Source organism: Dendrobates tinctorius, unplaced genomic scaffold, assembly GCF_039654945.1.
Source record: "Dendrobates tinctorius isolate UK_male_01 unplaced genomic scaffold, ASM3965494v1 ptg000208l, whole genome shotgun sequence".
Lineage (NCBI taxonomy): Eukaryota > Metazoa > Chordata > Amphibia > Anura > Dendrobatidae > Dendrobates > Dendrobates tinctorius.
This window is the reverse complement of record NW_027361875.1, coordinates 11,662,634-11,687,301: the sequence shown is the minus strand read 5'-3', so window position 1 is coordinate 11,687,301 and position 24,668 is coordinate 11,662,634. Positions and strand designations below refer to the sequence as shown.

The following is a 24,668-nucleotide window of genomic DNA, read 5'->3' as shown; positions in this document are numbered from 1 at the left end:
GGAGGACTGGCGAGCCATGCATACCACGAGAGGGAGGACTGGCGAGCCATGCATACCACGAGAGGGAGGACTGGCGAGCCATGCATACCCGGCTCATACGCATGTTAATAAGCTGACAGTTTTTCGTGGCAAATGTATGTGCCTCGGGTTATACTCGGGTCGGTTTATGCTTGAGTATATACGATACCTATTAGTTTATGGAGCTATTCACTTATATTTTCTTTGCACACAGTGTGCCCTGAAAAAACCACAAAGATCTGTCCATTTTTATTTTTTTCCCCTCAGTGTCTGCTGAAAGTTACCCATACAAGTCTATGGGTTTGTGAGAATCACGTACAGAACCCGGATGACACCAGTGTACACTCCACGATTAAAAATGCAATAAATAGAAGAAGCTTTGTAATTTGTTTTTCTCTATTGCTTCATTGGGGGACACAGAAACCATGGGTGTATGCTGCTGCCACTAGGAGGCTGACGCTATGTACAGAAAAAGGTTAGCTCCTCCTCCACAGTATACACCCCACCGACCTGCACTAATTTCCTCAGTTTAGCTTAGTGTCAGTAGGGTCTTTCATTAGACCCATATCTACCTCAGTGTGCGTCGTTTTCTTTTCAGGTACAAAGATCGCAAGAGGGATACAGAGTGATTGGTCACATCTGTAGTCCCACAAAGAGACTATGAGTACGGCATGTACTGCCACCCCGTATCCTCATAGCTCTCCACGGCAGGACCAAGAGCCCGAGCACGGATGCGTGTCAGGCGTTCCAGCTAGTCCTCGCCCCTCAGTCTCCCACCCACTCGCCCACCAGAGCCTGTCGGTCTGGAAGAGACGCGTTCATCCTTCTCTGGACGTTGAGGTACCATCTTCCTCCTCAGGTTTTGCCCTCAGAAGACAGGATCAGGTACAGGGTAAGTATGGTATCCCAGAGTGGCTTTTCCCCCCCCAACGGCTCCTCTCAGCAGCCCCTCCCCTCCCCGGCTGCACTTATCTCATTTCATCACAGTAGCCGGGCTGCAGGCATGGATCCTTGAGGAGCGGTCGCCGCAATTACTCCAGGCCCCGTCTTCAGTTTGGACCTTGCTCGGCGTCGCGGCCACGCCTTCTTCCTTAGGCGGGCTTCTCTCCCGCCCGTTCTCTGTCCGCCCTCCCTCGGCTCTGCGCTCAGCCCCCTAGCCTTCCTATTGGCAGCGGGCGGCGCCATCATTGGCCTTTCTTACTGCGGTTAACCCCGCCCACCCCTCCTCCCTGTCTCCACAAGGAAGCGCGTGCTTTTCTTTCCGGCTCCTCTCAGGCTGCCACCATTTTCCCAGCCTGTCAGCCGGACTCCGTCCCTCCTATCTGTGGCCCTGCAGGTCCAGACGAGCCGTGCAGCATCGCTTGCTGGAAGCATCTACAGGACACCGGACCGTGAGTAGCTCTGCAACTGCAGACTGACACCCTCCTCTGCCTCCTGCCCCCAACCTTCTGGCACTCCTTCAGTGACTGTCCCTCATTATGTCTAACTCTAAGCCTGATCGTGCTCGCCCCCCTGCTTCCTCCACTTGCACTTAGTCAAGTTCTTTGCATGTTCTTCTTGCAATCGCAAACGTCCCTCAGGTCAGGCCACTCCTCTCTGCCTCGACTGCAGCAATCCCATTCAGCCCGCCGCCCAGTAGCCCCCTATTGCTCCACGTGAGAGTGAATCCCCAATTCCTGGGTGGGCTTCTTCTCTATCACAATCAGTGGCAGATCTCACCAGGGTGTCTCAGTCCCTAGTGGCCGTTCTTGATAAGTTGCCCCTGGACACTTCCGCAGGATCCAGCAGGTCACAAGAGGCTCCATCTGAGCCAGCCAGCATGAGCCGTAAAAGACCCAGGCAGGATCTCCGGCCGGAATCCTCCCCTCGCCCCATCTCACCACATAGTCCTTCCCAGCAGCCTCCTTCTCGTGCCTCCTCACCCAAAGTCAGGCGAAGCATTCTCGGATGCGCCATCCAAAGAGATTTTAGAGCTGGATTCGGACCATGCCGCGGACATGAAGGTTACGGTACAGAACCTCATTGCAGCGATTAACCACACTTTTGAGATCAGACTCCCCTGCGAAACCCTCAAATCGGGAGGTTTCGTTTAGGCGGGCAGAAGCACCTTCCAGAGTCTTCGCTTCTCACTCGGAGTTCAACAAGCTCCTTACCAGGGAAAGAGAAAATCCGACCAGGCATTTTCAAAGAGGAAAACGTCTCGGCGTGCTGTATCCGTTTTCTCAACAGCTCATCGACAACTGGTCGACTTCCCCCTCTTTAGACGCTCCTGTGTCCAGGCTATCTAACAACATGGTCCTTCAGATTTCAGGTGTGGCGTCTCTGAAGGATTGTAACGACAGGATCATAGAATCCTTAGCAAAGTCAGCATTCTAAGCTGCTGCTACGGCGCTAAGCCTGGCCTTCGCTTCCACTTGGGTGGCAAAAGCCATAGCTACTTGGGCGGAGGATCTCCGCCAAGGCATTCTTGATGGAGCCCAACCAGAGCGTCTGGCCAACTAGATCTCCCATGCAGGGGAATATTTAGTCTCTGCCTCCTTAGATGCCGCGTCTTGCGCAGCTCAAGCGTCCAGCAACGTAGTTGCAATTCGGCGTACTATTTGGCTCAAGGCTGGGCAGGCGGATTTGTCATCAAAAAAGTCCCTTACCAATCTGCCTTTTCAGGGAGCCCGTCTCTTCGGATCCCAGCTGGACCAGATTATTAAAGATGCCACTGGTGGCACAAGTTCTCTTCTCCCTCAGTCCAAGCCTCGTAGACCTCCTCCAAGGCGTCAGTTTCAGCCCTTTCGGTCCTTCTGCCGCGTTGCGGCGGCAGAACCTTTTTCCAACCAACAAAGGCCACAAGCACGCCAGGATAGGAATAAGGTCTCCTTTAGGCCCACTCCCTCCTGGCGATCTCACTCCTCCCAGGGCAGATGCTCCAGGTCCAGAACTGGACGGTCCACATCGGCATGACTATCAACAAAGTTCCAAGGCGCCTTCCCAACTGGGCGGCCGACTCCTGCTCTTCAGAGACGTCTGGCTTGCCTCGGTGGAAAACGCTTGGGTCAGGGAAGTCGTATCCTCTGGATACAAAATAGAGTTAGTTTCTCGGCCATGGGATCGCTTCTTCGAGTCCCGACCTCCAAAAGACCCCGCCTTAGTTCTGGGTTTCTTTGCATCCATCGCCTCTCTTCTCAGCTCCGGGGTGAATGTGCCCGTTCCTGATACAGAACGATTCACAGGGTTCTACTCAAACCTGTTTGTAGTGCCGAAAAAAGGCGGCGCGGTTCGGCCCATGCTGGACCTCAAACTACTGAACAAAAGGGTCCGCCTGCGGCATTTCAGGATGGAATCCCTTCGTTCAGTAATCGCTTCCATGGAGGCACAGGAATTCATGTGCTCAATGGACATTCAAGATGCCTATCATGCTTATCATGTCATCTTTCCCGGGCATCAAAAATTCCTGCGTTTCGCTATTCATCAGAACCACTACCAGTTTGTCGCTCTGCCGTTCGGTCTCGCCACCGCGCCCAGAGTGTTTACAAAGATCATGGCGGCGTTGATGGCCCTGTTGAGGATCAGAGGTCTCATCCTCTCTCCGTACCTCAACGACATTCTATTCATATCTCCGTCTTTTCACCAGACTCTCAAGTCTTACCATCGTTCTCGACACCCTGTCCAGTTTCGGGTGGCTCGTAAACAAAAGAAAGTCCTGCCTTGTGCCGACTCAACGTCTTGTGTTTCTAGGCTTATTGTTCGACACCTGTCGATCGAGGGTCTTTCTCCCAGAAGACAAGATGATCTCTCTGCGGCGAGATGTACGATTGCTGCAGAGCCTACAGCATCCCTCTTTGCGATCTGCCATGAAAATCTGGGCAAGATGGTGGCGACGGCCGAAGCGATTCCCTTTGCTCAATTTCATTCGAGACCACTTCAACAGGCCATCCTGTCTCGGTGGAACAGGTCTGTCCTTTCCCTGGATCGTCCAATTCATCTTTCATCCTGGGTCAAAGAGTCCCTCAATTGTTGGCTGACATCACCTCTCATTTCCCTAGGCCGGTCATTCCTTCCGATTCACTGGCAGATTGTGACAACGGACGCCAGCCTTCTCGGCTGGGGTGCGGTGTTTCGCAATCAGACTGTTCAGGGTTGGTGGTCGACTCAAGAGACAACTCTGCCGATCAACGCCCTCGAGATACGTGCGATTTTTTTTTTTCTGTCTCTCATTCACTGGGAAAGGCTTCTCGGGTCTGCCGATCCGGTTTCAGACAGACAATGCCACGGCGGTGGCATATGTCAACCACCAAGGGGGGACACGGAGTTCCTCGGCTCTAGCGGAGGTGTCCAAGATTCGCCACTGGGCAGAGGTATCAGTCCCAGCGATATCCGCGGTGCACATTCCCGGAGTGGACAACTGGGCCACTGATTTTCTCAGCCGCGAGGGTGTCACGGCGGGACAATGGTCCTTACATCTGGACATCTTTCATCAACTTTGCCGTAGTTGGGGGACTCTGGACGTAGATCTGTTGGCATCTCGCCTGAACAGGAAAGTCCCACAGTTCGTATCCAGGGCCCGACATCCTGTTCTGACCATCCCCTGGTCTCCGTTCAAGCTCCCCTATCTGTTCCCTCTCCTTCCTCTTCTTCCCAAACTGTTGAAGAAAATCAAGGTGGAAGGGGTACCAGTCATCCTCATTGCTCCGGATTGGCCCAGAAGGTCTTGGTTTGCGGACATCGTCAACCTTCTCGCGGACGCCCCCTGGAAGCTTCCAGACAGAGCAGATCTGCTGTCTCAGGGTCCAATCTGCCACCCCAATTCTCTGCCGCTCAATTTAACGGCGTGGCTGTTGAGACCGCGGTTGTAAAACGGTCAGGTTTTTCGGATCGTGTTATTCTCGCCATGATCCGGGCTAGAAAGCCATCGTCTTCCAGAATTTATTATCGAACGTGGAAGGCCCATTTCACTTGGTTCGAGGCCAATGACATTCCGCCCATGTCCTTTTCACTCCCTTCTATCCTGTCGTTCCTCCAGGCAGGCCTAGATGCGAGCCTTGCCCTCAGCTCTTTAAAGGGTCAAGTCTCGGAGCTTTCCATTCTTTTCCAGAAGACGTTGTCCTCCCGTCCGCAAGTCAAGACTTTTCTTCAGGGAGTGGATCATGCGGCACCTCCGTACCGCACTCCCGTGGATCCATAGGATCTCAATCTGGTCCTGGAGGCTCTACAAGGTTCACCCTTTGAACCTCTCAGGGAAGTTTCTCTTTCCCTTCTTTCCTGGAAAGTAGCTTTTCTGGTGGCCATCACCTTCATCCGGCGCGTGTCTGAATTGGCGGCCCCTTCTTGTCGCCCTCCTTTGTTGGTGCTCCACCAGGATAAAGTGGTCCTGCGGCCCCTGCCTTCCTTCCTTCCTAAGGTGGTGGCCACTTTCCACCTAAATGAGGACATTGTTCTTCCGTCCTTTTGTCCTGGTCCAATCCACCCTCTTGAACAAGCTAGACCTGGTCAAGGCGATGAAGATCTACCTGGCTAGGACGGCTCCCTTGCGGAAGACAGACTCACTTTTTCGTCATTCCATATGGTGCGTGGAAAGGTCAGCCGGCCTCCAACTCTACTATTGCTCACTGGATCAGATTGGCAGTTTTGGAAGCCTACCGGGTCAAGCATCGAGTGCCCCCTCCTGGAATTAGAGCTCACTCTACCCGGGCAGTGGGTGCCTCATGGGCGGTGCGCCACAGAGCCTCCGCACTGCAGCTTTGCAAAGCTGCAACCTGGTCTTCGATCCACACGTTTGCCAAATTTTACAAGGTCCACACCTACGCTTCAGCGGACACCAGCCTAGGTAGAAGGATCTTGCAGGCGGCGGTGGTGAGTTCTCAGACCTAATGGAAGTTTGCTTCTCCCTCCCCAGGGACTGCTTTGGGACGTCCCATGGTTTGTGTCCCCCAATGAAGTGATAGAGAAAACAGGATTTTTGGGTTGCTTATCGTAAAATCTGTTTCTCTGAGCCTTCATTGGGGGACACAGCACCCTCCTATGTTTTGCAACTTCTGTTCTTTGTTGTTTGTTGATTACAGTTGACTTGTCTGTTCTGTTTTCACTCTATTTTGTTACTTCTCCTACTGCTTTCTCACTAACTGAGGAAATTAGTGCGGGTCGGTGGAGTGTATACTGCGGAGGAGGAGCTAACCATTTTCTGTACATAGTGTCAGCCTCCTAGGGGCAGCAGCATACACCCATGGTTTCTGTGTCCCCCAATGAAGGCTCCAAGAAACAGATTTTATGGTAAGCAACCCAAAAATCCTGGTGTTTTTTTTTTTTTTTGTTTTTTTTGTTTTTTTTTTTTCATACTAATGTAACTCCAATAAAAATAACTGATGAAATACAGACAGGTTGTCACTCTATTGTCAGACCAAGGTCAAAAGATTGTCCTGTTAGCCGCTGCCTGACTGGGAGATTACTATATAACACACAGCAAATAAGGTATGAAATTGTGGTGAACTACGCTCTTCTGTACCCTAGACTTCAATAATTCATTAACCCTCCATGATGGCTATGTACAGTACCTACAAGTAGTATTCAACCCCCTGCAGATTTAGCAGGTTTACACATTCGGAATTAACTTGGCATTGTGACATTTGGACTGTAGATCAGCCTGGAAGTGTGAAATGCACTGCAGCAAAAAATGTTATTTCTTTGTTTAATTTTTTTTTAAATTGTGAAAAGTTTATTCTGAGGGTCATTTATTATTCAACCCCTCAAACCACCAGAATTCTGTTTGGTTCCCCTAAAGTATTAAGAAGTATTTCAGGCACAAAGAACAATGAGCTTCACATGTTTGGATTAATTATCTCTTTTTCCAGCATTTTCTGACTATTTAAGACCCTCCCCAAACTTGTGAACAGCACTCATACATGGTCAACATGGGAAAGACAAAGGAGCATTCCAAGGCCATCAGAGACAAGATCGTGGAGGGTCACAAGGCTGGCAAGGGGTACAAAACCCTTTCCAAGGAGTTGGGCCTACCTGTCTCCACTGTTGGGAGCATCATCCGGAAGTGGAAGGCTTATGGAACTACTGTTAGCCTTCCACGGCCTGGACAGCCTTTGAAAGTTTCCTCCCGTGCCGAGGCCAGGCTTGTCCGAAGAGTCAAGGCTAACCCAAGGACAACAAGGAAGGAGCTCCGGGAAGATCTCATGGCAGTGGGGACATTGGTTTCAGTCAATACCATAAGTAACGTACTCCACCGCAATGGTCTCCGTTCCAGACGAGCCCGTAAGGTACCTTTACTTTCAAAGCGTCATGTCAAGGCTCGTCTACAGTTTGCTCATGATCACTTTGAGGACTCTGAGACGGACTGGTTCAAGTTTCTCTGGTCTGATGAGACCAAGATCGAGATCTTTGGTGCCAACCACACACGTGACGTTTGGAGACTGGATGGCACTGCATACGACCCAAAGAATACCATCCCTACAGTCAAGCATGGTGGTGGCAGCATCATGCTGTGGGGCTGTTTCTCAGCCAAGGGGCCTGGCCATCTGGTCCGCATCCATGGGAAGATGGATAGCATGGCCTACCTGGAGATTTTGGCCAAGAACCTCCGCTCCTCCATCAAGGATCTTAAGATGGGTCGTCATTTCATCTTCCAACAAGACAACGACCCAAAGCACACAGCCAAGAAAACCAAGGCCTGGTTCAAGAGGCAAAAAATCAAGGTGTTGGAGTGGCCTAGTCAGTCTCCTGACCTTTAACCCAATTGAAAACTTGTGGAAGGAGCTCAAGATTAAAGTCCACATGAGACACCCAAAGAACCTAGATAACTTGGAGGAGTGGGCCAAGATAACTCCAGAGACCTGTGCCGGCCTGATCAGGTCTTATAAAAGACGATTATTAGCTGTAATTGCAAACAAGGGTTATTCCACAAAATATTAAACCTAGGGGTTGAATAATAATTGACCCACACTTGTATGTTTAAAATTTATTAAAATTTAACTGAGCAACATAACTTTTTGGTTTGTAAGATTTATGCATCTGTTAATAAATCCTGCTCTTGTGTGAAGTTTGAAGGCTCTAACTTATTTGCATCTTATCAAACCTGCTAAATCTGCAGGGGGTTGAATACTACTTGTAGGCACTGTACATCATTGAGTGGGTTTGGGAGCTGAGCCGGCATGGCTAAGGGCATATGCCAGCTTACATAGCTGGCACCTGACGATAACAGCAGTGATTGGCACAAACATTCTTAAAGGGAATCTGTCACCCCTTTTTTGAGATATCATATAATATTATTCAATTGTGTCACATAAAGATTCTCTTAGTACTTTTGCTTCCCCCTGACCCCCACACCTTTCATCATAAATACCTTTACACAAGAAGAAATGCGTAGCGCAAGACAGGGAGGGGGGAGCAGGTGAATAAGCCCCGCCCAGCGGACCAGACATCGGCAGTTTACATACATCTGAACCGATATAAAAAAGGTATTTATGCATGAACGGTGCGGGGTCAGGGGGAAGCAAAAGTACTAAGAGAATCCTTATGTGACACACAATTGAATGATATCATTATATGATATCTCAAAAAAAGGGTGACAGATTTCCCTTTAATCACTGACGGCGGCGGTTTTCCCCTCCAGGGCGTTTTTCAGTTTAGGACTGTTTCACACTTCAGTTGTTTGACGTCAGTCAAAATCCGCCGTTTTGCCAAAAAAACAGATCCGACATTTTTTTTTGGCGGCGGATTTTGACGGATGGTCATCCGTTGGAACTGTTTTGTGACGGATGCGCCAAAATTTTGTCGTCCGCTGACTTCAGTGGACGGACAATGAAACGCTTTTTGTCCGCATCAAAATAGCGGATAGCAACGGATCCGTCGCCAACCGTTTTTTTATGGAATCTGGCAACGAATCCACTTTTTGTCCTGGAGCATGCCCGGAAGAATTTCCTTGTCAGAAATTTAGCCCCAAATTCCGTTCTGGCGGCAGAAAAATTCTTTGTCTCTCTCTCTCTGTGTGTGTCTCTCTCTGTGTGTCTCTTTCTCTCTCTGTGTGTGGCTCTCTCTGTGTGTGTGTGTGTGTGTGTGTGTGTGTGTGTGTGTGTGTGTGTGGCTCTCTGTGTGTGTGTGTGTGTGGCTCTCTGTGTGTGTGTGTGTGTGTGTGTGGCTCTGTGTGTGTGTGTGTGTCTCTCTGTGTGTGTGTGTGTGTGTCTCTCTGTGTGTGTGTGTGTGTGTGTGTGGCTCTCTGTGTGTGTGTGTGTGTGTGTGTGGCTCTCTGTGTGTGTGTGTGTGTGTGTGTGTGGCTCTCTGTGTGTGTGTGTGGCTCTCTGTGTGTGTGTGTGGCTCTCTGTGTGTGTGTGTGGCTCTCTGTGTGTGTGTGTGGCTCTCTGTGTGTGTGTGTGGCTCTCTGTGTGTGTGTGTGGCTCTCTGTGTGTGTGTGTGGCTCTCTGTGTGTGTGTGTGTGTGTGTGTGGCTCTCTGTGTGTGTGTGTGTGTGGCTCTCTGTGTGTGTGTGGCTCTCTGTGTGTGTGTGGCTCTCTGTGTGTGTGTGTGGCTCTCTGTGTGTGTGTGTGGCTCTCTGTGTGTGTGTGTGTGGCTCTCTGTGTGTGTGTGTGTGGCTCTCTGTGTGTGTGTGTGTGTGTGGCTCTCTGTGTGTGTGTGTGTGTGGCTCTCTGTGTGTGTGTGTGTGTGTGTGGCTCTCTGTGTGTGTGTGTGTGGCTCTCTGTGTGTGTGTGTGTGGCTCTCTGTGTGTGTGTGTGTGTGTGGCTCTCTGTGTGTGTGTGTGTGTGGCTCTCTGTGTGTGTGTGTGTGTGGCTCTCTGTGTGTGGCTCTGTGTGTGTGTGGCTCTCTGTGTGTGGCTCTCTGTGTGTGGCTCTCTGTGTGTGTGTGTGTGTGTGTGGCTCTCTGTGTGTGTGTGTGTGGCTCTCTGTGTGTGTGTGTGTGTGTGTGTGTGTGTGTGTGGCTCTGTGTGTGTGTGTGTGTGTGTGTGTGTGTGTGGCTCTGTGTGTGTGTGTGTGTGTGTGTGTGGCTCTCTGTGTGTGTGTGTGTGTGTGTGGCTCTCTGTGTGTGTGTGTGTGTGTGTGTGGCTCTCTGTGTGTGTGTGTGGCGCTCTCTCCTCATTTTCCTTTAAATTTCAGTCACTCACTACTAAAACGGATCCGGTAACATCAGTTTGTGCCATAACGGAAACGGATCCGTTTTTTCACAGCCTGGCGGATTTTGACTAACGTCAAATAACTGAAATGTGAAACACGCCTTAAGAGCCACCTTCAGCAGCACTAAGGCTGCATTCTGTGAAGGTGGCTCTTCTTTTTCTGACTCCTAGTGACGCTGAAACATTGACTTTTATAACTAGCTCCTCATACCTGTAATGTGTCCCATAGGTATGTTGTATCCCCCTGTATCAGCCACCTACCGTCCGTCCATCATGCCTGTCCTGCCTGTATTGCTGCATACAGTAAAAGTGATCAAACGAGATTGCAGGTTCAAGTCCCGTATGGGAACTGGGAAAAAAAAAATTAAAAAGGAAAACACAAATTCGAATTGCCCCTTTCTTTACGCTTATTTAAAAATAATGTGAAAAATGTATTTACATATTTGGTACCACAGTTCAATCTATAAAATTCATTTTAATTTTGATTTTTTTTTTTCTTTACCTCCGTGTTTTGTTTTTTTAAAAAAATTTTATTTTGCATTCACAAAACACTAAAATTGTGGTTATTTGGTCACAGCAACACCACAAAATAATGCAAAAAGGAGCGATCGCAATGTCTTACGGACCCCAAAATTTTAAGAATAGACGTCAGCTTGACATGCACAAAAACAATCTCTCAAACTTCTCCATGGATGAAAAAAAATGAGTTTAGTTTCAGAAAATGGCAACACAATTTTTTTATTTTCTCCTTCACCTCATTGGGGGACACAGGGCCATGGGTGTATGCTGCTGCCACTAGGAGGCTGACTTTCACGGGGTCCTTCTCTGTTATCACACAATCAACAGAGCAAGCGAAGAGTGAACAATTCCAAGACCTTTATTCAGGCAAAAATGCGAAAAGGTCCATATTCAGTCCACCACACAAAGGATAAAATAGTCCAGAATAAGAATGCAGTCCAGTATCAGGATAAAATGTCCAGGGAAACGAGATTCCAAAACGCTAGCACCAGAGGATGAAATGGGTCCTTCTCTCTCTGAAGTGCTGTCTGTACACGAACCTGTCCACACCGGAACTGACTTGTCCAGCTGCTGTTCTCCCCACCCCCTTCCTTGTCCAGGGGTAGTCGAACAAGTTGGGGCGGTTTCCAGGCCTCCCAGAGGAGAACAAAGGGCCTTAGGAATTAATGCACTACAGGGGGTCATCAAGAGACAGATACAGTGAGGCTGTAGACTTACAATGCAATAAGAAAAACACTATGAAAATAACTGAAATAGAAAAATAGGAATATACAAAAAATGATATCCACATAACATATCACACCATCACAACCGACACTAAGTGCACACGTTGCAGAAAATTTCGGCTCAAAAACCTGAATCCCTTCCCAGAAATCGCACCTATTTTTCCGCGGTGGTTTTTGATGCGGTTTTGATGCGTTTCTTTCTGCAGCGGTTTCAAACCGCATTGAAGAAGCCAAAACCGCGGAAAAATCCACAAAATTAATTAGCATGCTGCGGTTTTTACCGCGATGCAGTTTTTTCGCTGTAAAAAACGCATCAATGTGCAAAATGCATAGAAATGACTGGGAAGCTTATTAGTGAAAACCGCGGTAAAAACCGCTAGAAAAAAAAAAGCGCTGTGTGTGAACACAGCCTAAGTGATTACAAAATAAGTTAGCTCCTCTTCTGCAGTATACACCTACTACTGGCTCCAGCCTGAACCAATTCATGCTTAGTGTCCGTAGGAGGCACACGGGTCGGGTCTTCAGACCACAATATTTTATTTGATTTTTTTGTTCCATGATTTTACTATTTTTTTTTTTTATTTTTTTTTTTTACAAGCAATATAGGGGGGACGGATCCTTTCAAGGGTCTGATCTCCCCAAACCAACAGGCAGGAACGTGGAGTGTCACCTCCACGTATCCCCTACTGAACCATGGATAGCTATGCTCCATGCCTGAGGTTGATTTTTGGGGCGACTGTTCCTTCCAGGGCACCGATCTCCTCGCACAAACAGACGGGAACATGGAGTGTCTGAAGCCAGGCTACAGCCGGACAACAGCCCCGTCCCATCCCAGGGGAATGAATTCCTGGGATGTACAGAGGCCCTGATGTCCGGGTGGCCCCACTGCACCACCACTGATAGAACAGTGGTGATGGAAGGAGGTGGACGGTCCCTCTCCATCTCCCTGATAAAGGGAGGATGGATTGAGGATGCCTGCACCATCCATGCTGCAGCCCTCTGACCTGCAGGCGGAGCAGTAGCTCTGTAGTTTTTGGATCCCCTTCACCTGTAACTCGGTGGTGAGTATAGGGTCGGATGGGGGGCTGGGAGGGCTCCTGTAACACGCGTCGCTGCTCTGTTGTTTGTCCCAGGCCGGCGCCAGAAATTTAGTCCCCGGCTTCGTCCTGACTTTAGGCCAGTAGCTCCCCCCCAATGGTGGGCGTTGCATCGGTGGCTCCGCTCACTTGCTTGGCCCTTCTCGTTCAGTGTGAGAAGTGCCCTACTGAATCCTGGCGGCCACCTTTATGGGGTAAGAATGCTATAGCCCTCTTTAACCGTGCCGCTGGCACCGGACTCACATGGCACAGGACCACCGGAGACCTGTGTCTCTATCCGTGCCTTGGGCACCGGGACTGCAATCCCCCTTCTCCTGGAATGAGTCCCTCGACCTACAAGGGGCAACCCCAAGAGGACCACTCACAAGGCAAGGACCTGGTGTAAGAGCTGCAGCCACAAACCCTCAATCCCCCTTCTTTTTTCATGCAGAGCTGTTCTGCCATACACTGGCTTGTGTTGCTCTGCAGAGCTGCGCTGCCTTACACAGCTGCGTTTCTATTTTCAATAGCCCTTCCGTGCAGTATTCATTCTTGTGCCCCATATTAAAAGCACCCAAGAAGGCCAACAAAACACATAACAGTATTGTTCTCCTCATGTACCACCTGTGAGGTTGCATTACCGTGGGCACAGAATACTCCACTGTGTGAAGCCCCGAGCATGCTCAGGAGTCTTCCGCCGCACCCTACCCCAGTGTACCTAGTCCCCCTGAGTGTGGGTTTAGTCACTGTCGCAGTCCATGGCGTCGCTCGCTAAGTGATTGAGTCCCTCTAGGATCCCTCCAGGGGTAGGGACATCAGCCTGCCTGGTCTAGAGAGTTCCTCTTCATCGCAGGAATTGTCGACCTGCAGGGGCCGCTCTCAGTCAAATCAGTTTCCTAGTCCACACTGATGAGGGGCAATACCCCGAAACGGCTGTCTGTGGATGGATACCATGTTTTGGCATAGGTAGTCCTTCATTGGAGACTGCCCTTCCCGTGGTTGTTCCTTCCCGGTGAAAGACCTGGCTAGTCATTGCTTGCGTTGAGAAACATGTGATGGTGTCTCCGCGGCTGTTGATTTACTCAGTCAAAGCAGACACAGGCGTCTAGAAAACTGACTCATAACGTGTCTCCCGGGCCTTCTGCCACCTCGGCATACGCAAGCTCTGTTCCTCGCTCCCCCTCACCAGAGGCCGGTAGCGATCAGAGCTCTGACTACAAGTTTGACGAGCCTCTCGACCTAGATTCACCGGGTTATCAAACCACAGTAGATAGTCTCATAGAGGCCGTCAACCAGACTCTGAAGGTGACTGAGGAATCCACCTCCTCCCTGGATCACGCGGTGTCATTCAAGAGGACCAAACGTCCTCATAGGGTATTTGCCAATCGCCCCGTTCCAGGACATAGTGCAGCGGCATAGAGAGCGACCAGACAAACGCTTCACAGGTCAGAAGCCTCTTGAGGCCAGATACCCCTTCGCATCCGATCTCCGTAAGCAATGGCCGGAATCCTCTTTGGATCAACCCGTATCCCGCTTAGCCTCCAAAACTCTGTTATCCTTACCAGACAGATCCTTCATTAACGACCGCCTGATAGACAGTCTTGCCCATTCGGTTTTTGAAACTTCTGGTTTGGCACTTGAAACTTCTGGTTCGGCACGCTCTCCCTCTTTTGCTGCGACATAGGTAGCTAAAGCCATGGTTTCCTGGGAAGATTCCCTGAACCATACAAGGTAGCGATCTTCCCACAGAGGCAGCGGATCTGGCCAATCGATATCTTTAGCCGGGGATTATCTGATAAACGCTTCCCTGGACGCGGCCGGCTACTCGGCCCTTGCGGCATCAAATGCTGTATCCATCAGACGGGCGCTATGGCTTGGGGAATGGCGAGTGGACTCTGCATCCAAGAAGTCCCTAACCTCTCTGCCTTACCAGAGCATTCGTCTGTTCGGAGATAAGTTGGATCAGGTCCCAGAGATTTTAGGCAAAATGACTTGTAGCATTGCTTGACCGACACCAGCAGAGTAGGCGGCCATCTATACTCCAGTTTCGCCATATCTGGCTCCATCATTCACAACGAATGGGTCAGAGACCTGGTGTCCTCCGGATTCAAAATAGAATTTGCTTCTTGTCCCCCGACGCGGTTCTTCCCCCTCTCACCCCCCCAAAACGAAGGCGCGGGCGCAGTCCTTTTTCTAAGCCATCTGTTCTTTCCATCTAGATGGCGTTATTACTCCGGTTCCAGGGGTTTTATTCATACCTGTTCGTGGTCCCGAAAAAAGAACATTGAGGCCCATCCTGGACCTAAAGCTCCTAAACAAATTCATGAAGGTCTGACACTTAGAATGGAGTCCCTTCGTTCCGTCATCTCCTCAATGGAGAAGGGGGCGTTCTTAGCTTCCATCGACATCTGGGACGATTACCTTCACATCCCAATTTTCCCTCCACCAGTTCACAGCATTGCCCTTCGGACTTGCCACCGCTCCCAGGGTGTCATGTCCATTCTGCACTCTAGGGGCGTGGTTGTTTTGCCATACCTAGACGACCTCATCAAGGGACCGTCCTTCAGGCCTGCACGGTGTGGATACACTTTTTCTCTTGGGCTGGCTAGTAAACTTGAACAAGTCTTCCCCTGTCCCGGCTCAACAGATCTCCTTCTTAGGGATGACCCTGCACACCTCCTGAGGGTTGATGATTCTCCCTTGAGACAAGGTGTTAGCTCTCCAACATGGCAGGATCATATAAATGCTCCCCCTAGCTAGGGGGAGCATTTATGCAGGGGTGGCATTTATGCACATGTAATCTAAGTACATGTATCAAAGTACTTCTGGCAGTTATAACATGGCATTTAGACAGGGCAGGAGACAGGTAAGACATTTATATACTGTACATCTACACTCTATACATTTGGAGTACAACAAATATATACCATATGCATTTGTGTAATTTTTATCCTGGCCGCTGCATTCACACACATCCACCGCCCTGGCATTAACTCTCCACACTCCATCCACATTGGCCCCTCGCTTCTTTCCTCTCCTATGTATAGCACTCATGCTCTTTTCACATTGTTAAATTGCACAGATCCAGCCAGTCCCACCATTCAACACCAGAGATGCTCTCACAAATCACTTAACCATCTGCTCACTCTTTCTATCCTCCTTCTCCTAGTTGCAGGAGACATTGCTCCCAACCCTGGTCCACCATGTTATAGAAAGTCAAACCCCCCCACTGCTACACTCAGAAACCCCTCTAATCTTATTAATATTCCCTGCATGCCATCTGTCTCTCTTAATTGTGCACTTTGGAATTCTCGCTCAGTGTGTAACAAACTCTCCTTCATTCATGACTTCTTCCTTTCTAATTCTCTTAACCTCCTGGCTCTTACTGAAACCTGGATCCAGCAGTCAGATACTACCGCTGCTGCTGCTCTTTCATACGGGGGGCTACACTTCTCTCATACCCCAAGATCAGACAATAGAGCTGGTGGAGGCGTTGGTCTGCTCCTATCACCAAAATGTACCTTTCAGGTTATCCCTCAAGTACCCTCACTTGTCTTCCCTTCTTTTGAGGTCCATGCCGTCAGACTCTACACCCCCTTCTCCATGCGTGTGGCGGTGGTGTATCGTCCTCCCGGCCCCTCCCATCAGTTCCTGGATCATTTTGCCACTTGGCTTCCACATTTTCTCTCCTGTGACATCCCTACCCTCATCATGGGAGATTTCAACATCCCCATTGCTCTTCCCCTCTCCCCATCTGCTACTCACCTTTTATCTCTAACCTCCTCATTTGGCCTTTCGCAGCTTACTAATTCTCCAACGCATGAAGACGGAAACTCCCTCGACTTGGTCTTCTCTCGGCTTTGTGCAGTGGATGATTTTGCAAACTCCCCTCTCCCGCTCTCTGACCACAATCTTCTTTCATTCTCTATAAAGAACTGCCAGGCTGCTCAGGTCACCCCCACTGTCCAGACTTATAGAAACATACAGGCCATTAACACCCAGAAACTTCTGAAGAACTTGCAGTCTTCATTGGCCCCTATCTCCTTCCTCTCATGTCCTGATTCTGCATTGAAGCATTACAATGAAACACTTCAAACTGCCCTGGATGAATTTGCACCCCCTATAAATAGAACACCACAACGCAGACGGCGACAACCCTGGCACACGGTGCAAACACGTTTCCTGCAGCGGTGCTCCAGGTGCGCCGAACGTCTGTGGAGAAAATCCAATCTACACGAAGATTTCATCCATTTTAAGTTTATGCTTAGAACATACAACACTGCCCTTCACCTCTCCAAACAAACCTATTTCAACACCCTCATCATCTCACTGTCCAATAACCCGAAACGTCTCTTTGACACTTTTCATTCTCTACTCAATCCAAGAGTACAGGCCCCAACCATGGAGCTCCGAGCTGACGATCTGGCCAATTACTTCAAAGAAAAAATTGACCAGATCCGACAGGAAATTATCTCCAAATCCCCTCATACCATGCACTGTCCTCCCTCCCCCACTGCATCTAACTCACTCTCTGATTTTGAACCAGTCACAGAAGAAGAAGTAAGCAGGCTCCTTGCATCTTCTCGCCCAACTACTTGCACCAGTGACCCATTTCCGTCACATCTCCTCCAGTCCCTTTCCCCTGCTGTCACCCCTCACCTAACTAAAATATTTAACCTCTCTCTCTCTTCTGGTATTTTTCCCTCCTCATTTAAGCATGCCATCATACATCCACTACTTAAAAAACCATCCCTCGACCAAAACTGTGCCGCTAATTATAGACCTGTCTCTAATCTTCCCTTCATCTCTAAACTCCTGGAACGCCTGGTCCACTCCCGTCTTATCCGCTATCTCTCAGAAAACTCTGTTCTCGACCCTCTCCAATCCGGTTTCCGCTCTTTACACTCCTCTGAAACTGCCCTCACTAAAGTCTCTAATGATCTGCTAACAGCTAAATCAAATGGTCATTACTCCATGCTAATTCTCTTGGATCTCTCTGCAGCATTCGACACTGTGGATCATCAGCTCCTCCTCACTATGCTCCATTCCATTGGCCTCAAGGACACCGTTCTCTCCTGGTTCTCCTCCTATCTCTCCGACCGCTCCTTTACTGTTTCTTTTGCCGGTTCCTCCTCCTCTCACCTTCCCCTTACTGTTGGGGTTCCTCAAGGATCGGTTCTAGGCCCCCTCCTCTTCTCCTTGTACACTGCCCCTATTGGTCAAACAATCAGTAGATTTGGTTTCCAGTACCATCTCTATGCTGATGACACCCAATTATATGCTTCTCCTGACATCACGCCAGCCTTTCTAGAAAACACTGGAGATTGTCTAAACGCTGTGTCTAATATCATGTCCTCACTATATCTGAAACTGAACCTGTCAAAGACTGAACTCCTTGTGTTTCCTCCCGCTACTAATGTACCTACACCCGACATTGCCATTTCCGTCTGTGGTTCCACTATTACTCCCCAGCAACATGCCCGCTGTCTTGGGGTCATACTTGATTCCGAGCTTTCCTTTGCCCCCCACATTCGATCACTGGCTCGCTCTTGTCATCTGCACCTCAAAAACATTTCTAGAATTCGACCTTTTCTTACTTTTGACTCTGCAAAAACTCTTACTGTTTCTCTTATTCATTCTCGACTATTGTAACTCTCTTCTAATCGGTCTCCCTCTTACAAAACTCTCCCCTCTCCAATCTGTCTTGAATGCTGCAGCCAGGATCATATTCCTCACCAATCGTTACACCGATGCCTCTACCTTGTGCCAGTCATTACACTGGCTACCCATCCACTCCAGAATTCAGTATAAACTTATTACCCTCACCCACAAAGCCCTCCATGGCTCAGCACCACCCTACATCTCCTCCCTTGTTTCAGTATACCACCCTACCCGCGCCCTCCGTTCTGCTGATGACCTGAGGTTAGTATCCTCAATAGTCAGAACCTCCCACTCCCGTCTCCAAGACTTTACACGTGCCGCGCCAATTCTTTGGAATGCACTTCCCAGGTCAATACGATTAGTCCCCAATCCCCACAATTTTAAGCGTGTCCTGAAAACGCATTTATTCAGACTGGCCTATCGCCTCAACACATTAACCTAACCTATCCCTGTGTGGCAGAGCCAAACGTTTTACCATAACCAGGTTCCCAGCATCATGTTCCCACATGCTTTATGCATCCATTAGCCCTCTGTGTCTGTACTGTTACACACTTAACATTATGGCTGGTCCATACAATCAGGGCAACTGTTACCACCCACCTTTCGTGTCTACCTCTTTCCTCATAGACTGTAAGCTTGCGAGCAGGGCCCTCACTCCTCTTGGTATTTGTTATAATCTACTGTATGTGATTATTGTTATGCTGTAATGTCTATTGTCTGTACAAATCCCCTCTGAAATGTAAAGTGCTGCGGAATATGTCGGCGCTATAAAAATAAAATTTATTATTATTATTATGGAGTCCGGGCACTTTGTCGCCCTCTTCCTCATTCCATCCGATTTGGCATGAGGGCCCTGGGACAAATGGTGGCGGCGATGGAAGCTGTTCTTTTTGCTCAGCTTCACCTTCGTTCTCTGCAGCATGCGCTCTTGGCAACCTGGGACAAGAGCCCGTTCTCTCATGACCGACAGTGCCGTTTGTCCCCACGGGGCAAACAGGTGCTCCAGTTGGTGGACGCTACGCTCTTCCCTCCTTTAAGGGAAATCCTTCTTCCCGGTTCATTGGCTGGTGGTCACTACTGATGCCAGTCTTCTTGACTGGGGAGCTGTCTTCCGTCACCACACTACTCAGGGGCTTTGATCACCTTGGAAATCATGCCTCCAGATCAATGTCCTAGAGATTCGAGCGATTCGGTTGTCTCTGTTGCGTTTCCATCATCTCCTGGCGGGTCGTCCCATCCAAATTCAATAAGACAATGCCACAGCCGTGGTTTATATCAATCATCAGGGGGGCACCTGCAGCAATGCCCTCCGCTGGGCAGAGAAGAACCACTCGCTCATCTCGGCAGTTAACATCCCGGGCGTGGATAACTGGGCCGCAGACTTCCTTGCATCGGGAGAGTGATCTCTCCATCCGGAGGTCTTCCAGCAGATCTGCCATCTCTGGGGGACCCTGGACGTAGATCTGATGGCTTCAAAGTTAAACACCAAGGTGCCCAAATTTGTCGCTTGGTCCCAGGATCCATAAGCCATCGGGGCGGACGCACTGGTTCTTCTGTGGAGTCAGTTTCGTCTCCTATACGTGTTTCCCCCCCCGTTGCTTCCGAAAGTCATCAGGAAGAAGATCAAAATGGAAGGGGTTCCAGTGATCTTGGTCGCTCCGGACTGGCCTCGCCGGGCATGGTACGCAGAGCTAGTACAACTCGTCACAGACGTCCCCTGGCGACTACTGGATCAACCAGACTTGCTCTCCCAGTGCCCGATTTGCCACCATTTTGGGGGCCTTGTCTTTAACGGCCTGGCAATTGAATCCTGGGTCCTAGCACAAGCTGGTTTCTCTCGAGGTGATTACTACGATGGTTAACGCTCGAAAGCCCATTTTGGTGCGCACCGTACCTGGAAAGTCTTTTTTGCATGGTGAAGAGACCGCAGTCGTCGTCCTCATCTCCTCCATTCCTACCATTTTGGAATTCCTTCAGACCGGTTTGGACTCGGGCCTAGCGCTGAGCTCCCTCTAAGGGCAGATCTCTGCATTGTCCGTCTTATTTCAGCGCAGAATCACTTTGAAACCGCAAGTGAAGACTTTCAGGGAGTCTCTCATGTGGTACCTCCTCTATAGAGCACCTCATGGACGCCTGGGACCTTAACCTGGTCTTAGGTGTTCTACAGGAGTCTCGCTTCAAACCGCTTCAGGATGTCTCGCTAATGCACCTTTCATGGAAGGTCGCCTTCCTCGTTGCCATAACGTTAATCAGGCGGGTTTTGGAGTTGGCTGCTCTGTCCTGTCGGGCTCCTTTTCTGATTTTTCACCGAGACAAGGTGGTCCTCAAGCCGTCCCCATCCTTCTTGCTAAAGGTCGTTTCCTCTTTTCATCTTAACAAGGACATTGTCTTACCCTCGTTTTGCCCGGCACCGGTAATGTTTCACGGACAGCGTCTTTTTGTTAGACGGATGCTCTGTTCATGCTCTCCGAGGGTCACAGGAAGGGACTTGCCACTTCAAAGTCGTCAATAGCTAGGTGGATCTGTTCCATTATTCAGGAATCTTACCACGTTGCTGGCAGGCCTATCCCGGTGGGGATCAAGGCACGCTTCACTTGGCTGGTGGGGACTTCTTGTGCTATTTGGCACCAGGCGTCAGCGGAGCAGGTTTGCAAGGCTGCGACCTGGTCCAGTTTACACACATTCTCGAAGCACTACAATGTTTACACTCAGCCCTCAGCAGATGCGGGCCTGGGTAGACGAATTCTGCAGACAGCGGTAGCACACCTGTAGACAGTTGGTATGTGTGGTTAATCTAATGTCGGTTTCTCACCCAGGGACTGCTTTAGGACGTCCCATGGTCCTGTGTCCCCCAATGAGGCGTAGGAGAAACGGGGATTACTGTGTACTCACCGTAAAATCCTTTTCTCTGAGCCACTCATTGGAGGTCACAGCACCCATCCTGTTGGCCTATTGAATGTTTGTTCCTTGGTTTGACATTTTGTACCTGTATTTCATGGTTATGATCTCCTATTGCTTTGTCACTGAACTGGTTCGGGCTGGAGCCAGTAGTAGGTGTATACTGCAGAGGAGGAGCTAACTTTTTTTTGTATTCACTTAGTGTCAGCAGCATACACCCATGGTCCTGTGTCCCCAAAAGAGTGGCTCGGAGAAATGGATTTTACAGTGACTAAACAAAAATCCCTGTGTTTTTTTTTTTTTGTTTTTTTTTAATACAAACTTTAAAATTTTGTAATTTTTTTTTCAAGGTGTTAAAACACATGTCTGTATATATAAATATATAAAACAACAATGGCAGCAGCTCTTCTTCTGTGTTTGTTCCTTTCCTGCATTATTCCTCCTGATGTTTATGAATAAGGTAAAAATTGTCTACCCTACCCCTAGTCATGGGGTATGTGTGTACAAAGTCTAAAATTGCGCATTCAGTTATAATACTGTCGGATCAAAAGGACAATAGTAATACCCAATTGGCAATTTATTTAAAGGGGTTGTCCACTACTAGGACAACCCCGTCTCAATCTGAATGTTTTCCCCATTTAAAATAAAACCACGTACACTCACCTCCTGTGCTGGTGCTTTTCCAGCAGGGTCTGCACTCGCGTTCCCGGGGCTTTCGTGACGTCATGTTACTTGAGCCCTGGTAGATGAGTATAGGTGGGGTTTGCCTTAATCGAGGTAAACACTCAGATTGAGAAGTGTTTGTCCTGATAGTGAACCACCCCTTCAACATTTTTCCAGGAGGAATAACAGAGGGGTAAAGCGTATTTTCTTATAATCACCATTTGACAGTTTTTTTTTTTCTTATAAGAAATGCTGACTGATCCTTTTTTTTTTTTTTTTTTTATTATTATTTATTTATTTATTTTTTTTTTGAGAACACAGCTATGAAAGCAACTTTACCTTACATGACCTTTTACAGTGCAGTTCATTTGTTATACATCCAGATCCCACCCGCACCCCCCAGACCTGATTTTGATGCCTCCAGAGAAAAACTGCAAAAGCTTGGAGAAGGGGAAGGTTCAATGACCAAGGAAGAGTTTACTAAAATGAAACAGGAGCTTGAGGCGTGAGTATTCACCTGTCCATTGACAATACCGCTGTTTGCAATTTATGCTCTTTCACTTGATGCTTATGATGGTAAAGGTAAGAAGAAAGCTCTGGCTTGTCTCTTGGGCCCGGCACACGCTGCGTCTGTGCTCTTAGACTATAGTATACATCCAGAGATTTTCCCAATGTATGCTGTAACGTTGCCATAGGCCAGTGATGGCGAACCTTTCTGAGACCGAGTGCCCAAACTGCAACCTAAAATCCAGTTACTTATGACGAAGTGCCAACACGTGCCAAATGCCCCTTCATGTAGAAATATGCCCCGTCATGATCCCCTTCATGTAGAAATATGCCCCATCATGATCCCCCTTCATGTAGAAATATGCCCCATCATGATCCCCCTTCATGTAGAAATATGCCCCATCATGATCCCCCTTCATGTAGAAATATGCCCCGTCATGATCGCCCTTCATGTAGAAATATGCCCCATCATGATCCCCCTTCATGTAGAAATATGCCCCATCATGATCCCCTTTCATGCAGAAATATACCCCGTCATGATCCCTTTCATGCAGAAATAGCCCATCACTGTCCCTCTGCTCATCACTGGCCCCCTCCACATCATTGATAAACACACCACAGCGGCCATACTCGCCACACACACACACACACACACCAGCGGCCACACTCGTCTCTCTGCGTGCCGGCAGCTTCCTCGGCTCTCACTTCCTTTCACACATTGAGAGGCGCTGCTGGATGACATCATCATTCAGCTCCGCGGCCGCGCCGCTCAATGTGTGAGAAGCAGGAAGCTACAGCTCCGGATCAGTGAAGCGAGGCCGTGTGCCAGCTGAGAGGGCTCTGCGTGCCATAGGTTCGCCATCACTGCCATAGGCCATCATTCACCAGATGGAGATGACTGAAAATCTTTTCACCTGCCTCCTTGCAGATATATGCCTGCTTATGGTTTAACTGTATAGGAAAGGCCAGAATATGTCCAGTTAGGTCCTTGTTGTGGATGGATGTCTTTGCATCCATACTGACTGTGACCACTGTCGGGCACCTACTTCCTGGACACAAACGCAATGTGTATGTAGTCTCTCAGAGATGGAGCTGGTCACTTTGAAAGAAACCTGTGCCTGCTCCATTTATTGTGATCGCTATTCCTTGAAGACGGCCTCCTAGTTTGTAAGTAATATCTTTGTGCAGAGACCTCTCACTGGGCCGATAAGGTGTCACTCGAATATCTGGCAATGGTATATTGTTTAGAGATTACTGGAGTTAATGATGATGAGAGCATGTCCTAAAAAAGCCTTATTTGACTTGAAATATGGATTTATTTTTATTGGTCATCTATATCATTCTACCTACCATCTTGGGAATGACGCGTTAAAACATTTTCAGAATTGGAAGCTTACTGGGGACCTATTGTTCTCTGCTGCCATTAATTGTATACTACAATAGCTCAGGCGGCTGCTTTCTCCCTTATTAAAGGGAATTTGTCACCAGCTTTTTGCTACCAAATCTGATAGCAGCATAATGTAGATACCGAGACCCTGATTCAAGCGAGGTGTCACTTACTGGGCTGCTTATTGTATGTAGTTTTAGATAATCTCCTGCTGATAAAACTGATTTTATCATTAGAGGTCCTGAGCACTGTACAACCTCGCCCCTACCACTGGCTGCTTGTGCACAGTGTACACAGAAAGCTGCCACTCGGTTGTGGGGGTGGAGTTACAGAGCTCAGCATTCAAATAACTGAACTCTGCAGCAGAAAAAATGGTGATTTTTATCAAAACGGCACCTATTAAATTCATTTTAATGAAATTTAGGATCTGAATAATTACAGATAATTTTAGAAATATTTTGTATGATTGGAAAAAGCACCGACTGTCAGAACCCCAGCGATCATCAAGTTATCAGCTGTCCTGAAGATGAGCGATTAACCCCTTTTAGTGACTATTAGTAGTCCGCTCCATCGGACAGGACTTTTGGATCACTAGTAGTAAAGCTGAGCTTATGTATTCTACTATTCCTTGAGAAAAAGGATATGGGGAAATGCACAGAATATAATTGCATATTGCATCTCTTTTTGTATGACCATTTCTTGATAAGTGCCTTTATGACCATAACATTGGACAATTGTCAGATAATGTTTTAGATCTGTGACTTTTACGAAGGGTTACTTCACTAATTTGTTATGGATTATCGTTTCAGTATGTCATAATATTATGATCATTGTGAGCCCAGCCTGTTGGGCCCTCCATGGATCTGGTGAAGTAAGGGATGATGGTCGCTTGGCATTTCTTCTTCATCTAGTGTTGCTCATGGCCACCTGATTTCGAGGGATCTGTAATATTGCTTCATTCAAGTGAAGGGACTGTAGGGACCTGGCGCTTCTCAAACATTAAGTGAATTGCATACACGGCAATAGATAAAATGCATGTATTTCGATCATCAATGGTCGCTGGAGTTTCAAGTGTACCTTTTAGAATAAGCTGTG

At 48.6% G+C, this 24,668-nt stretch overlaps 1 protein-coding gene across 1 annotated transcript in view; it reads left to right on the top strand.

Annotated features, from left to right (window-relative positions):
* Positions 1-24,668, top strand: part of SNX6 (sorting nexin 6) — a 73,711-nt gene that overhangs the window by 14,643 nt on the left and 34,400 nt on the right. Inside the window, exon 5 of the mRNA XM_073554225.1 lies at positions 22,063-22,184. Coding sequence (XP_073410326.1) covers positions 22,063-22,184 — 122 coding nt within the window. The remainder of the gene's footprint in view (positions 1-22,062; positions 22,185-24,668) is intronic.